Source organism: Pelophylax lessonae (assembly GCF_965119305.1).
Source record: "Pelophylax lessonae genome assembly, chromosome: 6".
NCBI classification, from domain to species: Eukaryota; Metazoa; Chordata; class Amphibia; order Anura; family Ranidae; genus Pelophylax; species Pelophylax lessonae.
This window is the reverse complement of record NC_138773.1, coordinates 292,788,202-292,808,771: the sequence shown is the minus strand read 5'-3', so window position 1 is coordinate 292,808,771 and position 20,570 is coordinate 292,788,202. Positions and strand designations below refer to the sequence as shown.

The 20,570-nt window shown below is 42.6% G+C and overlaps 1 protein-coding gene across 1 annotated transcript in view; it reads left to right on the top strand.

Annotated features, from left to right (window-relative positions):
• The window catches only part of LOC309558740 (uncharacterized protein), a gene marked incomplete at its 5' end in the record, with an annotated part of 184,416 nt that overhangs the window by 9,292 nt on the left and 154,554 nt on the right, over positions 1–20,570 (top strand). The window contains 7 exons of the mRNA XM_082261787.1: positions 1,028–1,133; positions 6,561–6,636; positions 8,475–9,147; positions 10,588–11,233; positions 13,103–14,656; positions 16,285–16,553; positions 18,938–19,228. Of these exons, the coding sequence (XP_082117913.1) occupies positions 1,028–1,133; positions 6,561–6,636; positions 8,475–9,147; positions 10,588–11,233; positions 13,103–14,656; positions 16,285–16,553; positions 18,938–19,228 (3,615 nt within the window). The remainder of the gene's footprint in view (positions 1–1,027; positions 1,134–6,560; positions 6,637–8,474; positions 9,148–10,587; positions 11,234–13,102; positions 14,657–16,284; positions 16,554–18,937; positions 19,229–20,570) is intronic.

Below are 20,570 nucleotides of genomic sequence, written 5' to 3'. Positions count from 1 at the left end.
CCCTACATCAATAAACATGTAATATCCTGCCCCCATTGTGTTTAGCTGTTTAGTGGGCATGGAGGAGTAGGGAAGGAGTGGGCTGTCATTTATCCAGAGTGTATATGCCCACATGTGTGACTCTATAGTTATGTGGGTTGCACAGATAAAAACTAGGAGAAAATTAACAGCTTAGAAGGGAACTGAAACTGGAGCATGCTCAGTAGATGTGGCAATGGCTGGTCTACACAATGCCAGACTGCAGCGGGGACACAGACAACGAAGGAGGGACAGTGAACAGCAGGATCACCAGGATTTTTGCAGAATATAGAAAATGAATCCCATTGTGAGTATGAACAGTATGTAAAACCAGGTGTTTGAGCCATGGTTTCACTTCCTCTGGCCACCCACCTAAATTCTAAAAATACAGGCTGTACACATGTTGCAGCCTTCATGCTTTGCAGCCCCAGCAATTTTTACTGGGCTAGCAGGGTTTGGCAGCGAGCACCGCCTGTTGACCTCACCCATTGAGGTCAATGGAAATTGTTTAAATTATACGGATTGTTTGGGTAGGCCGCTGGTGAGTGTTGTTTTTTATAAAGAACAGGCTGTCCTGCAGATGTAGCAGTTAGAGGGTTGAGACAAACCATTTAGCACTGACAGGGGTGTGTACAATGGGCAGCTTTTATTCATGTATGTAAAACCTTTATCCCAAAAGGAATAAAACTGTTTGCTGTAACTGCTTATATGTTGGCTGGCTTTAATCTGGTAGTGTATATAAATATGCTACCCCATCTAACCCCTCCCTCCCTCCAGATTAACAATGCTGCTGTCCAAAGGTGTCTTTGTTGCACAATGTACAGAATGTAGCCACCCTAATATAGGAGGTGTGTTACTGGCAGGATCACAGCTACAAATAAAGGAAAACAAGCCTATAAAAAGAAAGCTAATGCAGCCACCACATTAAATAAATGGTGATCTGCAATATATTACATTTTGTTTTTGGATTTATTACCACTTTAACAATCTTTCTTCTTTACATTTTTAGAACCTGAAAGATAATCTAAAGATTTTGGTCTTTGGTTTGTCCCTCACAAACTGTAATGGTAATCTGGAGAGTGGTAAAAATCTTATGGCATTTAACATACATACAGGTAAGAAAGTGTCAGATTTTATGATATTGTGGCTGCACCCAAATTAGACGAGATCCTCCACCCTACCTAGCATATACTTACCTTTCCTTTGCTCCCCCACATCTACATGCAAAGAAGCAAAAGGTAAAAAAGTACTTCCAGGTACCGAGGAGCATGTGACTCACTCCATGTGACAGCACATGGCCAGTCAGCTGAATCCATAGCCCTGTGTGAGCTGTAACTCTGATGACTCATAGCTTATTCAAAGGATAGTCCTTCAATTCCAGTAGCTTATCGGAGAGGCGGGGGATTGAACTGAAGCTAAGTAGAACTTGTTGCTTTGCAAAAAATGATTTATCTTGTGTTCCTTGATGGACACAGCTCCTATAATTCTCGAGCATAAGGTTTTAGCACCACCTACATACAACACAGCACCACCTATGGGCAGTCCTTTCTGGCATAAACACCCCCTCTCTGCTATAGTCAAGTCAGTTCTTCTGTCTAGTGTTCAGGAAACTGAACGGATGGCCTCAGGAATGGCCTGGAGGCCTTCTCTTCCACTATTTCCATTTGGAATCAGAAGGAGAAGGTTTAGGCGTATGCTGGTAGGGGTCAGCTCTTCCCTTTCCTGTTATGACACACTCTAGTAGGGCAATTAGTGCCTCCAGATCCTCCGACATTAGGTGTTGGTGTTTCCATTTTGCCAGGCAACTGCTTGATCATCTGCATATGCTTTTCTGACTTTTTACCGAATTGATGTGTTTACATCCTCGGATGCTTGTTTTGGCCGCAAGTTATTGCAGGCTGATGTTTGGAGTTTCTTGTCTCTTAGGAGTTGTTTTGGGGTGGTTTGCATTCTTGCCTGGTTGCTCCCATTGTGTTTGGTTTGCCCACTCCTCTTTGCAGCACTGCTTTGGAACATCCCGATGGTCAGGAATTAGAAGAGCTGTGTCTATAAATGAATGTAAGAGAACATTTCTGTTATTCAGTATAAAATCCCAAATAAATGTAAAAAAATATAAGAGAAAATGGGAGTTTTCTTATTCACTGTAAATTCCTTTGCTCCGAGTTAAATGATGGACACAGCACCCACCCCTTTATTGAAGTTTTTACTTCTGACACTGCTTTGTTGCGAACTGGATTGCTTATATCATGGAGGTTTTATGCTTGAAGTAACTGTGTTCTTTTCTGTCTAGTATTCTTCTCCTGTAGGTGGTGCTAATGCAATATGGTCAAGAATTAGAGGAGCTGTGTCCATTAATGAACTCAGAGAGTAGGAGTAACAAAAATCCCAATATTACCAGTACAGAGAATCTAAATAAATCTGAACCAATTTACTGTAATATAGTGATAGGTAAAGTACATTTGTGGAAATGGAGGTGTCTATGGGAATTTTGGTATTGTCCTCAAGCCGGTGTTCTCTGGCTGAGGGTCTTTAGGTGGTCCCGCAGATACAATTTTGTGTTGGTTCGGTAGTGCCTGCAAGGATTGGTCATTACTGTTATTGTGCTATATTTCTGTTCTAATGAATGTTGTTATGTTGTTTATGGTTAATGAATAGCCAATACAGCCAATTTTCACTCAAAAAGGTGTGTCAGTTGTATCTTTTTAGGTATAAGTGGGAAGTGGTGTTATAAATGGCCATAGCGGTCTATGGGGGCATAGTGGGCAATACCTCTGATATGCCCAAGTTATGCAACACCCACTTAAAGTGAATAAAAGCCAATCAACACATTCCCTAAGGGTGGTGCTCTTTTTTGCAGAGGATAATAGAGTTGGATCCACCATCCGTGTTCCTCAAAGTATGCACAATGATCTTGGGACTGTACTCGCAGCCACAGGAGCCACTTACTCCATTCTCTTTGCATGCTGCAAATTTACATGAAATAGATTGAAGGCTTCCTTGTTAAAGGCTTGTCAGGTACCACGAAACTCCACACCCACCCCACCACGGAAGCTGAAAGAAATAGAGGAGGTAAATAAGCAATATTGTAAGGCAGAGCTGCTCCTAGGCTGACATACCTTTCATATGACACCTCCGCCAAGACTACAATTTCCATATAGGGTGATATATGAAAACAAATAAACTTGGATTTTTCATAACGAGGTGACACAGGCCAATATTTTTTTTTCATAAGTGCCACCCAGTAACCTTCATTTTCTTTAACACCGGCTGTAATACAGAATAACAGATACAAGGTGACATCTGTTTGTGTGTAAGCCAACCGTAAATATTTTTTTGTATTTATATAGTGTTAATTCATTGCTCAGCACTCCACAGTATACAGAGAACCAATCACATTAGTAGTCACCCCTGAGGAGTTTTAAGTTTCTTCTTGCCACAGACATGCAAACCTTAGGGCCAGTTTGGACAGAAGCTGATATGTTGTTGGGATGTGCAAAGAAACCAGAGCACATACAGTGCATCCGGAAAGTATTCACGGCGCTTTACTTTTTCCACATTTTGTTATATTACAGCCTTATTCCAAAATGGTTTAAATTCATTATTTTCCTCAAAATTCTACAAACAACACCCCATAATGACAACGTGAAAGAATTTTTTTTTTTTAAATATTTGCAAATGTATTAAAAATAAAAAAATCCCATGTACATAAATATTCACAGCCTTTGCTCGATACTTTGTTGAAGCACATTTGGCACCAATTACAGCCTCAAGTCTTTTTTAGTATGATGCTACAAGCTTGGCACACCTATTTTTGGGCAGTTTCTCCCATTCTTCTTTGCTGGACCTCTCGAGCTCCATCAGGTTGGATGGGGAGTATTGGCGCACAGCCTTTTTCAGATCTTTCCGGGTTCACGTCTAGGCTCTGGCTGGGCCACTCAAGGACAGTCACAGAGTTGTCCCATAGCCACTCCTTTGTTATCTTGACTGTGTGCTTAGGGTCGTTCTCCTGTTGGAAGCTGAACCTTCATCCCAGTCTGAGGTTCAGAGCGATCTGGAGCAGGTTTTCATCAAGGATGTCTCTGTACATTGCTGAATTCATCTTTTTGTTGATCCTGAGAAGTCTCCAAGTTCCTACCAAATGAAAAACATCCCCACAGCATGATGCTGCCACCACCATGCTTCACTATAGGGATGGTACTGGCCAGATGATGAGCAGTGCCTGGTTTCCTCCAGACATGATGCTTGCCATTCAGGCCAAAGAGTTTATTTGTTAACTTTGTTTCATTAGACCAGATAATTTTGTTTTTCATGGTCTGAGAATCCTTCAGGTGCCTTTTGGCAAATTCTTGGTCACCTCCCTGACTATGGCCCTTCTCCCTCAATGGCTCAGTTTTGCCAGGCAGCCCGCTCTAGGAAGAGTCCTGGTGGTTCCAAACCTCTTCCATTTACAGATGATGGAGGCCTTCTGTGCTCATTGGGACCTTTAATGCTACAGACATTTTCCTGTACCCTTCCCCAGATCTTTGCTTCAATATAATCCTGTCTCTGAGGTCTACAGACAATACCTTGGACATCATGGCTTGGTTTGTGCTCGTACATGCACTGTTAACTGTGGGACCTTATAAAGACAAGTGTGTGCCTTTCCAAATCATGTCCAATCAACTGAATTTACCACAGGTGGACTCCAATCAAGTTGTAGAAACATCTCAAGGATGATCAGTGGAAACAGGATGCACCTGAGCTAAATTTTGAGTGTCATGGCAAATGCTGTGAGTACTTATGTACATGGGATTTTTTTGTTTTTTAAAACATTTGCAAAGATTTCAAACTTCTTTCATATTGTCATTATGGGGTATTGTTTGTAGAATTTTGAGGAAAAAATTAATTTAACCACTTTACCACCGGAGGATTTTGCTGTCTTACGTCCAGGCCACTTTTTGCGATTCGGCGCTGTGCGAATTTAACAGAATTTTAACGAAATTTACGTCCTTTTTTTTCCACAAATAGAGCTTTCTTTTGGTGGTATTTGATCACCTGTGCGATTTTTACTTTTTGCGCTATAAACAAAAAAAGAGCATTTATTTTGAAAAAATATAAATATTTTTAACAAATTTTTAAATTTTTGGCCAATTTGTTTTCTGCCACCTATGTTTGGTAAAAAAAAATCACAATAAGCGTATTTTGATTGGTTTACGCAAAAGTTATTGCGTTTACTAACTAAGGGAAAGATTTCTGTAATTTTTGGTGTTTTTTTTTAAACGCGTAATGGCGGCAATCTGCGATTTTTTTTGCGGGACTGCGACATTGCGGCAGACAGATCGGACCCTTGACTGACATTCTTGACACTTTTGGGGGTACCAGGGACCTTTCTACAGTAATCAGTGCTATATATATATGCACTGTTACTGTAAAAATTACACTGGCAGGGAAGGGGTTAATTTTATTGGCGAGGGAGGGGTTAATGTATGCCTAGTGCTTACTAACGTGTGGGGGGGAGGTGACTGACTGACACAGGGACAGATCGCATATGTTCAGCTATGCTGAACACTGCGATCTGTCACTCCCTGTCACTTAGGAGATCCGCCCGCTCTGTTTACACAAGCTGGCGGATCTCCAAACTAGATTCCCCGACGATCGCTCCTCCCCTGGCCCGACTCCCGCTGCGACTGAACACAGCGGGAGCGAGCCTCCGGCGGCGCGCGCGCGCCGCCCACAGGGGGCGGAGTCCAGCGACATAGGTCTACGTCGCTGGACGATAACGAGCCACATTGCTGCAGTAGCAGCAATGTGAGCAGGGTTGAAGTGGTTAATGTATTTTGGAATAAGGCTGTAACATAATAAAATGTGGAAAAAGTAAAGCACTGTTATAATTTTCAGATGCACTGTAGCGGAAGCCAACACAATTGTTTACTCCATGTATATGGTGACTGAACCTTTAGCACTAGGTCTGTAGAACCACAGGACTAACCACTTTGCCTGTTCATTGTTGCTTGTGGCCATCAACACAGCATAAATATTTTCTTAATTTTCAGGCTTGAATGGTTGGCTGGTTGCTATTTTCTTTCAAAGTGCCACTTCAACCAAAAACTTACAGGTTTATTTTTTTGGATAACCAAGGGAAAATGTAAAACCTTTGTCTGGACTTTATTACTGTCGGTGTCAACAGAGATTTTTCCTCACTTCATGTGTAATTTTCCTTTACTCTCTATCCTAAAGACACCCCGTCACTTTTATAAGACATAGGGTGTCACTGAGACAGGAAGTGAAGTGGCAACATAGATCGCAAATGGATGGAGGTTCCAACGCCCATCAATTGTAACAAAAATTTATTTTTTGCTCTTTGTGTCCGTGTTAGAGAGCTTTTTTTCACTTTTTCTGCAAGACCCTGTGTTCCAATGACAGGTACAGGAAGTAAGACAAGATCTCCCCAACAGAAAAAAAAATAGCAAACTATAGCCTACCTGTAGCCTACCCCATTCCTCATCTATTTTTCTCTTTACTGTTGTGTCTGCAGGTTATTATCTCTGTTTCCTTCTTTTCAGCTATAACTGGGACAGGCGCCACCTTCTTGGGATACGATATTAACAATTTCCTCCCTGTATCTTCAGGTAAAGTAGGGTAGGTATTTGCTGCTTTTATGGGGTCGGTGTACACAAAAATTGTGCTTATTTATTGGTTTAGTCAGAAGCTTACTTCTTTTATCACTTAGAAGTGAAAACTCCCAGCAATAGTTAAGAGACCCCAAGAGATAGAAAAGACTGCTGGGTGAAGGGTGAAAAAAAGCGGAATGTGTCTATAACTGTCCATTATGGTGCTAAAAGCAAAATGATTATCAAGGAGAAAATTCAGGCTTTGAGCAAGAGAAGAGTGGGAAGGCCATCACAATTTAAAAAAATGTGCTAATGTAGACTTATCTAGCAGAAGGCTTTCAAGTTCAAAGCTGAACTTGGTTCAGCTCAAAGATGACCTTGGTTCCTCAAGTTCGAAGATAACCCTGGTTCCTCAGCATATTTGAATAAACATCCATGCCATTAAACCTTTAACAAATACTGTACATACTGTACTTTGCCATTGCCAGTTTCCATGATCTAGCAATGGCCATGTTCTCCACTATAAAGATGAATGAGATCAGTTTTTTTAGAGTGTCCAAGTGCCTCCTCGATTGCGTGTTTTTTCTTTTCAGTAAAGCATTTAGAGGAGAATTTTTTTTTAGTTAGATTTGTGTAAAAGAATTTATAAAATTGTATATGCGGATCCAAAACCTTTTAACTTTCAAGCTTTCCCACTACACATGGAAAGCCGTTCCCTCTTGTCCATAAACTCTGAAACCGGTTCAGAAGGCATTTGGGATATATGAGGCGAATCTTGTCAGAACCATCTACATGCGCAGTACTATTTTTTAATTTGATTCTATGACTGAATCTGAGATACTTTTTAGTATGTAAAATCATAGCATAGCACAGCAGGATGATCACAAACTTTGGACATGTTTTTCAACCAAAGGTGATGAATGAGCTGCTTCGAATATGAAATTCGTCCTGGATTTCTGATCTTGCAGCTGTTTTATGCTATGAGTTTGCATAATAAAATATCTCCAATTTAGCAAGACACTCCTGGAGCCTGACTTCTTCTCTGTAACTATGCCATTAAAGCCAGCAACTAAAAAGAAGGATGAAGCATGGACCTTCATCATAGCAAAGGATTCCAGCCAGCACCAAGTGTGGAAATGATCAAAAATAGCAAGCCTGCAACAAATTGTAGGGCAGAGGTTAAGCAGATTCCTCACTACAAAAAGGAGACGGAGGCCTAGGGGATGCAGCTAACAGCATAGTCACAGCACAGAGGGAGAGGGCTGCATCAGATAGGATCCATCAGGGATACTAGGACTCAGACAACAATTGTGTAAGCCTACAGTGAACCTCTAAGTGGAGGCCCAGTTTTACAGTCCATATATAAATACTCTCATCCAGAGATCCAATCTTCAATAAGGAGAAAAAAGTTCAAGCTAAAACTTTGTTATTACTTCTTGGACTCCCAGCTTAAATACCAGCAGTCTGCTGTATCTCACAATATCCACTCTAAAAAGTTAGTCAAAGCTGAACTAAACCCACCAGCAGTTTTTAAAAAACAGTTACATCCCCGCCCAAGAATGTACTTGTCACATTGGCTGTGCTCTCAACTAAACTGTCAAACCATCACATGGCTGATATCATAACTGATCAAATGTGCAGCACCATGACAGAGGAGAGATGGCAGCTTCTACGCTGAAAAGGATAGGAGGGTTTAGTTCAGATTTAGGGCTGGACAGATCCTTTAGTTTTTAACTGTAACCCTAGTAACAAAGAGAAACCATGAGAAATGTTACTGTATGTTCGGTAACTACTTACAACAAAGTAACTTTTTCTGGGAAAATGACCGGCACCATGGGAAAAGGCTGATTGTTTCTTGTGTTGCAGGTCACAGAAGCAGCTGGATAGATCTTCTTCACGGTCAGCGTTCACCACTGTTTGGGAGAGGTTTGCCAGCCAGACATCGGATGAGCGTGATGCCTTCTTATCCGAAGCATTCCCTGGTAGTGTTTTGTGGGGTTCTTCTTCTGCTGCCTTCAAAGTTGAAGGAGGCTGGACTGAGGGAGAAAGAGGACAGTCTATATGGGATGTGTTTGGACAACAAGGCAATGCTCAAGACAATGCCACTGGAAATGTGGCCTCTGACAGCTACAACAAAATTGACTATGACATATACCTACTAAAAGGTTTACAGACTAAGGTCTACTACTTCTCCATCTCCTGGTCCCGAATCTTCCCAACAGGGCAAAAGTCCTCAGTTAGCACATCGGGGGTGAAATACTACAATAAACTGATTGATAGATTAATAGAAGAAAATATCACACCAATTGTGGCTCTATACCACTGGGATCTGCCCCAGGCTCTGCAGGGGACAGGTGGCTGGCAGAATGAAGCTATCATTGATGCCTTTGGGGAATATGCTGATTTCTGCTTTAGCAGTTTCGGAGACCGTGTGAAGCTCTGGATCACCTTCCATGAACCCTGGGTGGTCAGTTATGCAGGCTATGGCACTGGAGAGCATGCTCCTGGGATTAAAGATCCAGGGAACGCCTCATTTAAGGTAAAACTTACAAAAATAAAAAGCAAAATGTTCAATCTTTTTATAACAATTTTATGAATTTAACAAAACAGCCCCCCACAAGGAGGAAAAAGTAGATAAGCAATTGGGTACAAATTCCCTTCATGGAGTAACCAATATAGCGAAGACAAAGCATTTAATTAGGTTAGAGAAGGGAAATACCGTTCCATCTCAACAATTGCTAGAACAATCGAGGAAAGAGCAGGTTCCAAAGAGGTTATCTCGACATTCTGACTTGCTATCTAACTTTCACCACATGCCTAAATAAAAACAGATTACCATCAAGTAGAAATTGAACTTGGTTGTCTTATAGAAGAAAGAAGGAGGCTGGACAAGGGGTAAACATGAAGTAGTTTAGAGAGAAAAGAAGGAAGTAGAAAAGATGTGATCAAGATCCCCAGGACATATTAGACTCTCTCCACGTACAGCACCCAGGCTCCCTGGTCATGGCAAGCTTCAACTGGGTATTATTGAGGGTACACAAACGTTTATCGTTAATCATTATCCAGTTCAGTTTTTGAGTAACGTATTTAATTGAGACCACCAATGTTGGTGGTTCCAACACCTAGCTCAACCTACCCGGTAAAAACAAATAAAATCCACAAAGCTGTAACAAACATCAGTGATCACTCTAAGAATTGGATGTGAAGTCACAAAGCTCAACCAATGCATTTGGCCTAATGGGATGCTTTTATGGCTCTAGAGTATTGATGCAATTACTGTATATACATATAAACATGCCATATAAATAAAGTATATTCTGAAAATGCTCAACGCCTCCACTTGAGGATAAAATCAGTCCTTTATTCTTTTTTCCATGAAACATCTAATCCTAATTAGAGCAATTTAATCTGAGGTATATGATAAAGACCCTCAGGTTGAACTGTGTTATCTGCATATCCAACATCTAGAGGTGTAAGAAAATTACTGTAAGAGACATCGCTGGGGAGGAGGTGAGTATTGCAGTCAACACCTCAAGGTTGACATTTTCTGTTTCTTTTTTTTTTTTTTCGGAGTTGGGTTTTAAGGGCTGATTTTAAGGGTTAACTGTAAAGATATTTGTAAAGTGATAAGACATAACAGGATCTGTAAAGCCAAAATCTTTTTTTAGATTTAGACAGGGAATAGCAAGAACCTCTGATGTTTTTTTTTTTTTTTGCTATCTCTATCCCATTGGTCCGATTTCCTTTCACATTCAGGCTTAAGGTACAGAAAAGTGAATGGAGAGCTCCCTAAAGTGTGAAATGTGCTCCCACTGGCCAGCGGTAAAATCTGATTGGGGTTGTAATCCCAATCCTATCCAAAACATGGAAAAGGTTTTGGCTTGACATACACTTTAGCCATATTTGAAATGTCATGATTTGTCATTCTGTAAGCAGAACTGCCTGCTCAGTAAGACTCTTCCTTATGTTGTTTTCACAGGTTACCCATAATATTGTGAAGGCTCATGCAAGGGCCTGGCATGTCTTTGATGAAAAGTACCGTGCCGAGCAGTATGGAGCTGTGGGCATCTCTCTGAATTCAGACTGGGCAGAGCCGGCTAACCCCAATGACCCAGATAGTGTGAGCGCTGCAGAGCGATATGTCCAGTTCATGCTGGGGTGGTTTGCGCATCCTATTCTGTTGAATGGAGACTACCCTGAGGTTCTGAAGACACAGGTACACCAGAAGAACACCCAGTGCCCCAGTATAGTGGCTCCATTGCCCACTTTCACTGAAGAGGAGAAAAACTATATTCTAGGTACTGCAGACTTCCTTGGGATCTCACACTACACATCCCGACTGGTCAATGTCTCTAGCAGCTCTGCTTGTGAGTCCAGCTATGAAAACATTGGTGGGTTTACTACACATGTGGATCCATCCTGGCCAACCACCAGCTCTCCATGGATCTCAGTCGTGCCCTGGGGCCTCAGGAGGCTTTTGAACTTTGTCAAGGAAGAGTATGGGACAGCAGTAATGTCAATATTCATAACTGGTAATGGAATGCCAACATCCAGTACAGGAGATGTTTTCAATGACACGGCCAGAGTGCAGTACCTGACCTCCTACATCAATGAAGCTCTTAAAGGTAATGCCCATTCAATAGGAATTGTGAAATTTTAAAAAGCTTGAGAATTGCATTCAAAGAATATCTGTTACTTTGCCCGTTTGCCTCTCAACATACTGATACTTACCTTACTCTGCCACTCAATTGTCAGTCTATAGGAGCCCTCAGAAATACACGGTTATTCTAGTATGGAAGAGCATGTGACCTTCTCTTATTCCTCTTATTATGCTAGGACCAAACATTCTTACATTGTGGAGGAAGACACAAAGCTTACATAGTTTTTAGGCAAGCCATACATTATACATTTTGTTTTTTTGTTCAACCAGCGAAGTGTGTCCATTCCCCCATCCCCACATTTGATGTGGATGAGGGAATCACTCCATCAGAGTTGTTGTATTTTGCCAGCAGGGAGCCTTCCCCAGCTATAGCTGGTAGCACTAATCATTCAGGAAAAAACTGACAGTCTGGTGGTACATAAGTTGATCAATAGATCGACTTGTGTAAAAAAGAACAGCAACCCAACAGCTGTTGCAGAGAATACAGTGATAAACACCAACCACACTTCAATCCCATTTGGCGTAAAATATTTAGATAATATGATTTGACACATATCATACTGCGACACCTGTTGTGGCTGCTAAAGGCTTTGGTTGGAAAAAATCCTGTGAAATAAAGTTAGTCACCCAGCTTAAAGTAGTTGAAACAGTTAAAGGTTTTTTACCTTCATGCTTCTGTGTGCTGCTCCCCCCCACTGCCCCTCCTAATACTCACCTAGGCCCGATCTTGATTCAGCCATAAGCTCGGCTATCCCAGGCCTCCCTCTCCTCATTGGCTGAAACAGCAGAAGGAGCCATTGGTCTGAGCTGCGTCTCTTTGTGTATGTTTCTTATGAGCGCATTGGGCGGGCCAGAGAGAGAACACGCACTAGTGCCTCCATAGCAAGCTGCTTGCTATGAGGGCACTGGTCATGGGGGAATAGCCAGGAGCGCCAGTAGGGGACCCAAGGGGAAGAGGATCGGGGCTGCTCTGTGCAAAACTATTGCAACAGGCAGGTAAGTATAACATGTTTATTTATTTATTTTTTTTTTAATTCCAAACCTTTAGTGCCACTCTAATGTAATGTACAACATAGCATATACAGTGCAGGAGACATAATTATATTATACATTACAGTGAATGCAGACAGGACTATAACGCACAATATAACTTATATAGTGCAGGAGACGGAGAAATATAATGCATACCATAGCATATACAGTGCAAGTGTCAGGAGTAAAATGTGCAATATGGCAACTATAGGAGTCAGAAATATCAGGAGTCAGAAGTATAATGTATGAAATGGTGAATGCAGTGCAGTGGACAGGACTGTAAGATACAGCATTGTATGCAGAATCCATTGGTTAGTTATATTTTGCCCCCCAACTTGTGGTCAGTAGGAGATAAAAATGCCTCAAAGCTGGTCATATAATGGACAGCCCCACTTTGCTTCCCCTCTAAAAGAACTGCAGTGCCTGGGCATCTATGTGGGTGCCCAGTGTGGATGGTGTCTGTGCATAGTGTGGGTGAGCAGCATCTCACCTCTTGCCTCCCTCCCCAGCTGTTCCACTGCTTCATCTTCTAAGCACTGTTCCATTTGCTATGATGGACACCCTTGTTGGTCAATAGGGATGTGCTGAAGCTAGGGAGGGGCCACGTCAGGAAGGTTTGAGAGGCTGCTGGCTAAAGATGCACAGCTTCTTCCCTTCCACATATTACTTCCCCAACTGATGCTATAAATGCTAATTTTTCATGCTTTACTGGAGTATTCAGTTGATACAATAAGTCATGCTTGACCCTGCCTTACAAATTTTTATATATTCTGACCTTTGTGCCTCCTTATTCTACTTGCAGCATTCAATTCTGATGGTGTAGTTATAAGATCCTACATAGTCCGGTCCCTCTTGGATGGCTTTGAGGGCCCTGAGGGATACAGCCAGAGGTTTGGCTTACATCATGTTGATTTCCAAAACTCAAATAGACAACGGACCCCGAAAGCATCCGCCTATTCCTATTCCACCATTATTAAGAACAATGGCTTTCGTAGCTTCAAAACTGACAAAAAGTTCTCAAGTGCAAAATGGCCGCAGTCTCAAAAGTTGGCTTCCCAGCCAGCATCAGAGGTTCCTTCAAAAGCAAAAGTGGTGTGGGAGAAGTTTTCAGGGCAGACAGCCTTTGAAAGAGACATGTATCATTATGCATCTGTTCCAGAAGATTTTAAATGGGGGGTTTCAACATCAGCCTACCAGGTGGAAGGAGCATGGAATGAAGATGGAAAGGGGCCCAGTATTTGGGACACATTTACACATGTACCTGGAAATATATTTGCAAATGGCAATGGGGACATAGCATCCGACAGTTACCACCAGCTGGATGCGGACTTGTACATGCTTAGAGGCTTAGGAGTTAACAGTTACCGTTTCTCCATCTCCTGGTCTAGAATATTTCCAACTGGACAAGGCACGCCAAATGAAAAAGGTGTTGCCTACTACAACAGACTCATTGATGGTCTACTTGCAAGTAACATTTCTCCAATGGTGACCCTCTACCACTTTGATCTACCCCAAGCTCTCCAAGATTTGGGTGGCTGGGAGAATGACATTGTTATTGAAGCATTTAATGACTATGCTGACTTTTGCTTTAGGACATTTGGAGATAGGGTCAAGTTCTGGATGACATTCCACCAGCCCTACACTATTGCAACAGCTGGCTATGGGACTGGTACACACCCACCTGCAATAAAAGACCCTGGCTATGCTCCATACAGAGTAGGTCACAACTTGTTGAGAGCCCATGCCAGAGTCTACCATACTTATGATGATAATTATCGAGTAAGCCAAAAAGGTGTGATCTCATTAAGCCTCAACGCAAACTGGGTGGAACCCAATGACCGAACAGACCCAAAGGACATCGAAGCCGCTGACCGTTACCTGCAGTTCGCACTGGGGTGGTTTGCTCACCCCATCTTCATAAACGGTGATTACCCTGAGGCCATGAAGTGGCAAGTGGCCTACAAGAGTGAACTACAGGGTCTTCCATCTTCCAGACTTCCAGCTTTTACAGATGAAGAGAAGACCTACATCCAGGGCACAGCTGATGTTTTCTGTATTAACATCTACACCACCAAAATAGTTCAGCAGAAAATTGTCAGCCTGTACCCTCCATCTTTCAGTACTGATATGGACATTGTAGAAAGATTTGATGATAGTTGGCCCACCACAGCTTTTTTTGATGTTTACAGGGCAGTAGCCTGGGGGATGAGGAGGCTGCTTAATTGGGTTAAAGAAGAGTACGGAGATGTCCCAATCTATGTCACTGAAAGTGGACTTTCAATGGACAGTAATCCAGATTTTGATGACATTGCCCGAATAGAATATTACAAGACATACATTGATGAGGCATTGAAAGGTTTGTAAGCTTTCTATCTATCTATCTATCTATCTATCTATCTATCTATCTATCTATCTATCTATCTATCTATCTATCTATCTATCTATCTATCTATCTATCTATCTATCTATCTATCTATCTATCTATCTATCTATCTATCTATCACTGAAAAAGTCTCACAAAATCAATGTCTTTAATAATGATAAACACCAGCAGCCATTTTAGGCTGATGAAAGACTCAGGGTTCACACTATTAGTTTTTTTTTCGTTCAACCCCGTGGGTTTGAATGAAAAAGAAAACTGTCAGCTCCGAACTGGCAGTACGGCAGTCGGAGCCAATGTACTAGCCTTGCGAGGTTAGTTCAGCGATCTCCTCTGCCAGAAAACTCCAATCAGCGCTATCTGCCATTGGCTGAGAGCCCAGAAATTAGGATAGAGATAAAAGGGAAATGAAGGAGTGGTAAATCCTAAAATGTACCATAAGGGGTTTTAATTCTGTATGAGTGGAGCGCTCAGAGAGCGCTAAATGTCCGCTGGTTAGGGGCACAAATTGCTTGCCTTGCCTTGGGTGCTGACAACCCATGCTACGCCACCGGGTCTGGTATGAAATTATTTCCAGGGCTGGTTTTGATGCCCAGTCCGGTCCTGTTGATCACATGACTGCTGATCACCCTCGGTCGAGGGCAGTGACTGTCAGTCACAGGCTCTCTGCTCTGAACCTTCTGCACTCACTGGAACGCCGGGCTGGGCAGGTTACGGGTGCAGCTGACTGCAGTTTTCATCTTTGTGCTGGGAGGAGCAGCCAGGTGGAATGTGATTATATTGTCGGGATCCCTCAAGAGCCTGGAGCAACTCATCTTAATTAGCTAATAATGGGCAAATAGTGGGACTGTTCTGTGCAATATTGTTGAACAAAGCAGGTAAGTATAATATTTAAAACATAATATAAAAAAAAAATATCCTTTAATATCACTTTAATGATACAGATTGCAATACTGATGTAATGATGTCCCTCTCTGCATCATTTCATGTAAGTGCAATGTGTCATGGTGAAGCCCAGTCCACAAAGCCTTGCCATCAATTAAGTCCTCAGTCTGCAGGATTAAATAATGCTGAGCATTTTTCAACCCATAAAATGGGGACATCTAGCAGCAGAAAGGAACTACAGCCCCAATCTCTGGGGGGATAAAAGTATTGCATCCAGAGCTGCATTTTGTTTTAATCCCCTGCTTGGAAGATTAAATTGGAGGTTTTTCTTTACAGGCCAGAGTTCTGTAATGGTGGTTCTGGACGAGTGACTCACAGTATTAAAGCTCAACACAGAGGTTAGGAAAGGCAGCATCCATGTTTCTCTTTACCTTTTATAGCTTCTGAGGATACGTTTAAATGGAGGAAGCCTTATTTGTTAATTGCACATAAAACTGTGTTCCTTGTTTAGTAGTGCAGCATAGTGACTGTGCTTCTGTATTCCTCTTTTCCCCCCAAAAGCCTTTTGGGAGAGTTCTGTCGATAGCTGAGTTAAAATACACTTGCTTGTTGTAAATGATTTCTCACAGTAGTCAAGGATGTTGATTGTACTACTAGAGTATGTTACTATGAACCTATAAAATTTGATTTTGAACATTTTTACTGTTTCTTTTGTGAAGCTTACAACATAGATAGTGTCAATCTAAAGGGTTACTTTGCGTGGTCCCTAATGGACACCTTTGAGTGGGACCAAGGATACCGACTGCGGTTTGGACTTCATCATGTGGATTTCAATAATCCCAATCGCCCAAGAACAGCCAAGCGCACAGCCATTTATTACACCGAGGTGATACGCAACAACGGAATTGTACAGTCTAGAGATGATTATTTCCTGTATGATGAATTCCACTCTGACTTTGCTTGGAGCGTGGCCTCCTCTTCTTATCAGGTACAGCAATGGTGCTTTTCTGGATTTTTTATTTCCCTGACAGATGGTTTGTCTGACAGACATAAGCATATATGTTCCTGTGAAACTCCAGCAACCCGCAGTTAGGTTACTTTGATGTTCGGTTATTGTAGCCATGTTAGTTTAAGATACACTTTGACCAGGGGCAGACTGGAAATTTTCCGCCCAGGGGGCAAGTACAAACCAGAGGCCCATGGTGCAGGGACTCGGCCCCCCTCCTACTGTCCCTATTCCAATCCCCTCCTGACCCCTATTTCAGGCTGAAACCCTGCTCCAGGTACTCTCTACTCACTGGCTAAATCCGGGTTCCCAACTTGGCCAGCAGGGGGCGGTTGGGGGGAGCTGGGACAGCTCGGTTAGGGCTGGCCAGGGGAGGAGAGTGTCAAGTAGGGCATGGACCTGGCCTCTGCTCAGACACAGTGTAGACAATCCATGCTGGAAAGGGAGGCCTGCGCTCTGTCCTTGTCTTCATCCCACACTCAGTAGGTCAGTGGTGGGGACTTTTTACTTCTCTTCACCAGGAATCCTTTAGGCTGTGGCAGAAGCAGTGCAGCCTTTATACAGGACATGAGAGTGGCCCAGGGGGCAATTGCCCCCCTGCCCCCTGGCCCAGTCCTCCCCTGACTTTGACAGGTTGCTATACATTGAAAATTACTACTTGCCTTCTTAACATGCAACTCTAGTTTGCATTTTCTCAATTGGATTGGATGAGATGAAGAAGCACGGTGAAGACAGCACGCTCTCCACCTAGTCCAATCAGAGAATTATTTGCTTTCATTAAAACAATTCAAAGCATTCTTTGAATAGCGCATGTGCCAAGTGGCCAACCTCCTGTGTTTTCACAATGCAGCAGGGTAGCCGCTTGGCTCAGGACCCAGAAGCTAGCAGTGATCACTGGAGTAGTGGTGATTTCCAGATTCCACAGGTATGGTACATCCAGCTTGTAACCAATATCCAGCAATGTAACTATGTAAAAAATACCACATATGGGATTCTTCCTTAAAACGGAGTTCCGGCCATGAAAAATTTTTTTCAATAAAAATACCCCCGGGACAGTCAGGGCTAGTACATTCCATAATGGATAGCCTCTGTACTGTCCCGGGTCGCACTTACCTGCAAGAAGAAATACTCACCTTTAAAATTTCTTCTCCAGCGTTGCCATCTCGGATGTGGGCAGCTGAAGCCAGCACGATCCTCTTCTGCGTCCTCTTCCGACCTCTTCGGTCCCACGATGCACTGCACCGGCCCCGCTCGTCACTTTCAGTGCGGCGCCTCATTCCTCCACAGCTTCTGGGCATGCCCAGAAGCTGTTTAGCAGGGAATGCGTCGTCGCACCGGAAGTGACGAGCGGGGCCGGTGCCGTTGCATTGACGCAATGACGTTCAGCTTCCAGGAAACATTGCAAACCGGAAGTGACGGCGAGGGCCGCGGCCACCGAGGGAGGAAGTGGAAGAAAGGTGAGTATATTTTTCTACGATAACAAGGTAAGTAAAAAAAAATTAAAAATCGTAACTATCCATTTCCTTTTCAGGTGACTAAAAGCAAGCGGATGGCCACAAAATCGATTATGTCGATTTTGTGGCTGGAACTCCGCTTTAAAGAGTAACATCACCTTTGCAGAAAATCTGTGAACTTACACTGGACCACATTCCTCCTGGTCCCACTGTACCAGTGTCTTGTGACTCCCTGCTGTCAGACACTGGGATGCCACTTCACCGGTACAGGGATTTGAAATCCTCCTGGCTTTCTCTCCCCTCCTACAGTGCTGACAGGGCAGCGCCTCGGTGTCTGACAGCGGGGGGGGGGGGGTGGGGGGGTCAAGGGACACTGGTACAGTGGGACCAGGGGGATAAGGAGGGGGTCCAGTGCAAGTTCACCTTACAGATTATCTGTAAAGGTGAACTTACACTTCAATGTGTGTTACCAAAAGAATAAAGATTTAAATCCAGTCTCAGTGGATGAGTCAAATATAAGCCTCTATATTCCCTATATTCTAATTGGCAAGCTTAGGGCATTTGGACACCTTTTTTGGCCCTTTCCCCCATTCAGATGGAGGAGGAGGGGCAGGGTTAGCACATTATGAAAATTGTCTCTCACTTGCCATAGAACCCTATAAGCCAGCAGGGTCCAGGTCTACGTGACAGCAGGAAGGGCCCCAGTGCCTAACAGACCCACATCCTGTGTAAATGGTCCACTTAAATTAGCAAAGGGTTGTTGCACAATTGGACAGTGTTCACACATGGTTCTTCAACCATTTTCAGACCACTCTTATTCTTTTTGATATATCATGAAATCACTAGTTCACCAGCTCAACATGTAGTAGGGAATGTATTGTGACCTTACCCCACCTCCATTCTGATCTGTAGATTGAGGGAGCCTGGAGAGCAGAAGGGAAAGGGATCAGCATCTGGGACCAATTTTCACACACAGAGTCAAAGATTGTAGATGGAGGGACTGGAGATGTAGCATGCAGCAGTTACTACCGAATTGATGAAGATGTAGAGATGCTGAAGAGTCTGAAGGTCACCCACTACCGCTTCTCCATATCCTGGCCGAGGGTTCTTCCAGATGGTACAAGAAACTTTGTGAATGAACCAGGGCTCAACTACTACAGTCGTCTGATTGATGCCTTACTGGATGCTGGTATTACTCCCCAGGTGAGGCAAAGGTTTTTTGTTCCCATTGTTGACCATAATTTCTGCTCAGCTAGGAGATACTTGTGCCCCTCAACTCCAATTTTCAAACGCCAACATTTTTTTTTTTTTCAATAAAGAGGACAGTGATGACCACAAGTTGGCTGAAGCCAAACATGCTGTAATTCATCCTTTCAATAGCTAGATTCCCTCTTTAGTGACACAGCCGTAAATTAAAGGTGTTCAATCTAAAGCCTTGACACAACTTTTACTTGCTACCTTGATGGCTCTTGTGACCAAAGACAAGGTCATTTTGGCAGAAAATACAACTTTAATCCATCCCTTCAGCCTTGCTCAGATAAGTAAATATGCTGTGTCAGGCTTCCGCTAGTGCTGGTCACATGACCAAGAGCTTAGGTGTCTATATTTTTGTTATCATATGTGTATTTTAAATGATAGAGACAGAATATCAACCAAAAATCCAGGAAAAAACACAAGATACAAATGTTATAGTTAAAATTATTGAGTTGCAGTTCAGTGAGTAAAATAAGTATTTGATCCCTAAGCAAAGCATGACTTAGTACTTGCTGGAGAAACCCTTATTGGCAAGCACAAAGGTAAGACATTTCCTGTAGTTGGTTACCAGCTTTGCACACATCTCTGGGGATTTTGGTCCACTCTTTTTTTTTTTTTTTTTCAAACTGTTTTTATTAAATTTTTTCAGAACAGTACAGAACAGGTAGCATGCAAGCTACCACATTTGCATCTATAGTAGAGGTACATACAGCAATGCAGATGGGAAAGTAACAACAATAATAATAACAACAATTGTAACACTTGCAGGGTGTTAGCAGTGACTGATCGTACTCAATATTCACTGCTGTCAATTGGTTCCACTCTTTTTTACAGATCATCTTTAAATAATTAAGGTTTCTTGGTTGTCGCATGGCAACTCGAATTTTCAGCTCCCACCATAAATTTGCTATAGGATTAAGGTCTGGAGACTGGCTAGGCCACTCCATGACCTCAATATTCTTATTTTTGAGCAACTCCTTTGTTACCTTAGTGATATGTTTTGGGTCCATGTCATGCTCGAAGACCCATCTTCAGTGTTCTGGCTGAGGGAAGAAGGTTCTCCTGCAAGATTTTGCAATATATGGCTCTGTCCATTGACCCCTCAATGCGGTAAAGTCTGTAAGAATATTTAATAATATCTCACGCTCGTACTTCATTATGTCAGAATATTTATACTGCTCTGAATATAACAGTGTCTATTTATGGTTAATAAGCAAAGATCTGTGCGGTAGGAGAATCTCCACTTATTTCCACAAATCAATATGTAGCGAATTCTTTTTAATTGATTAAT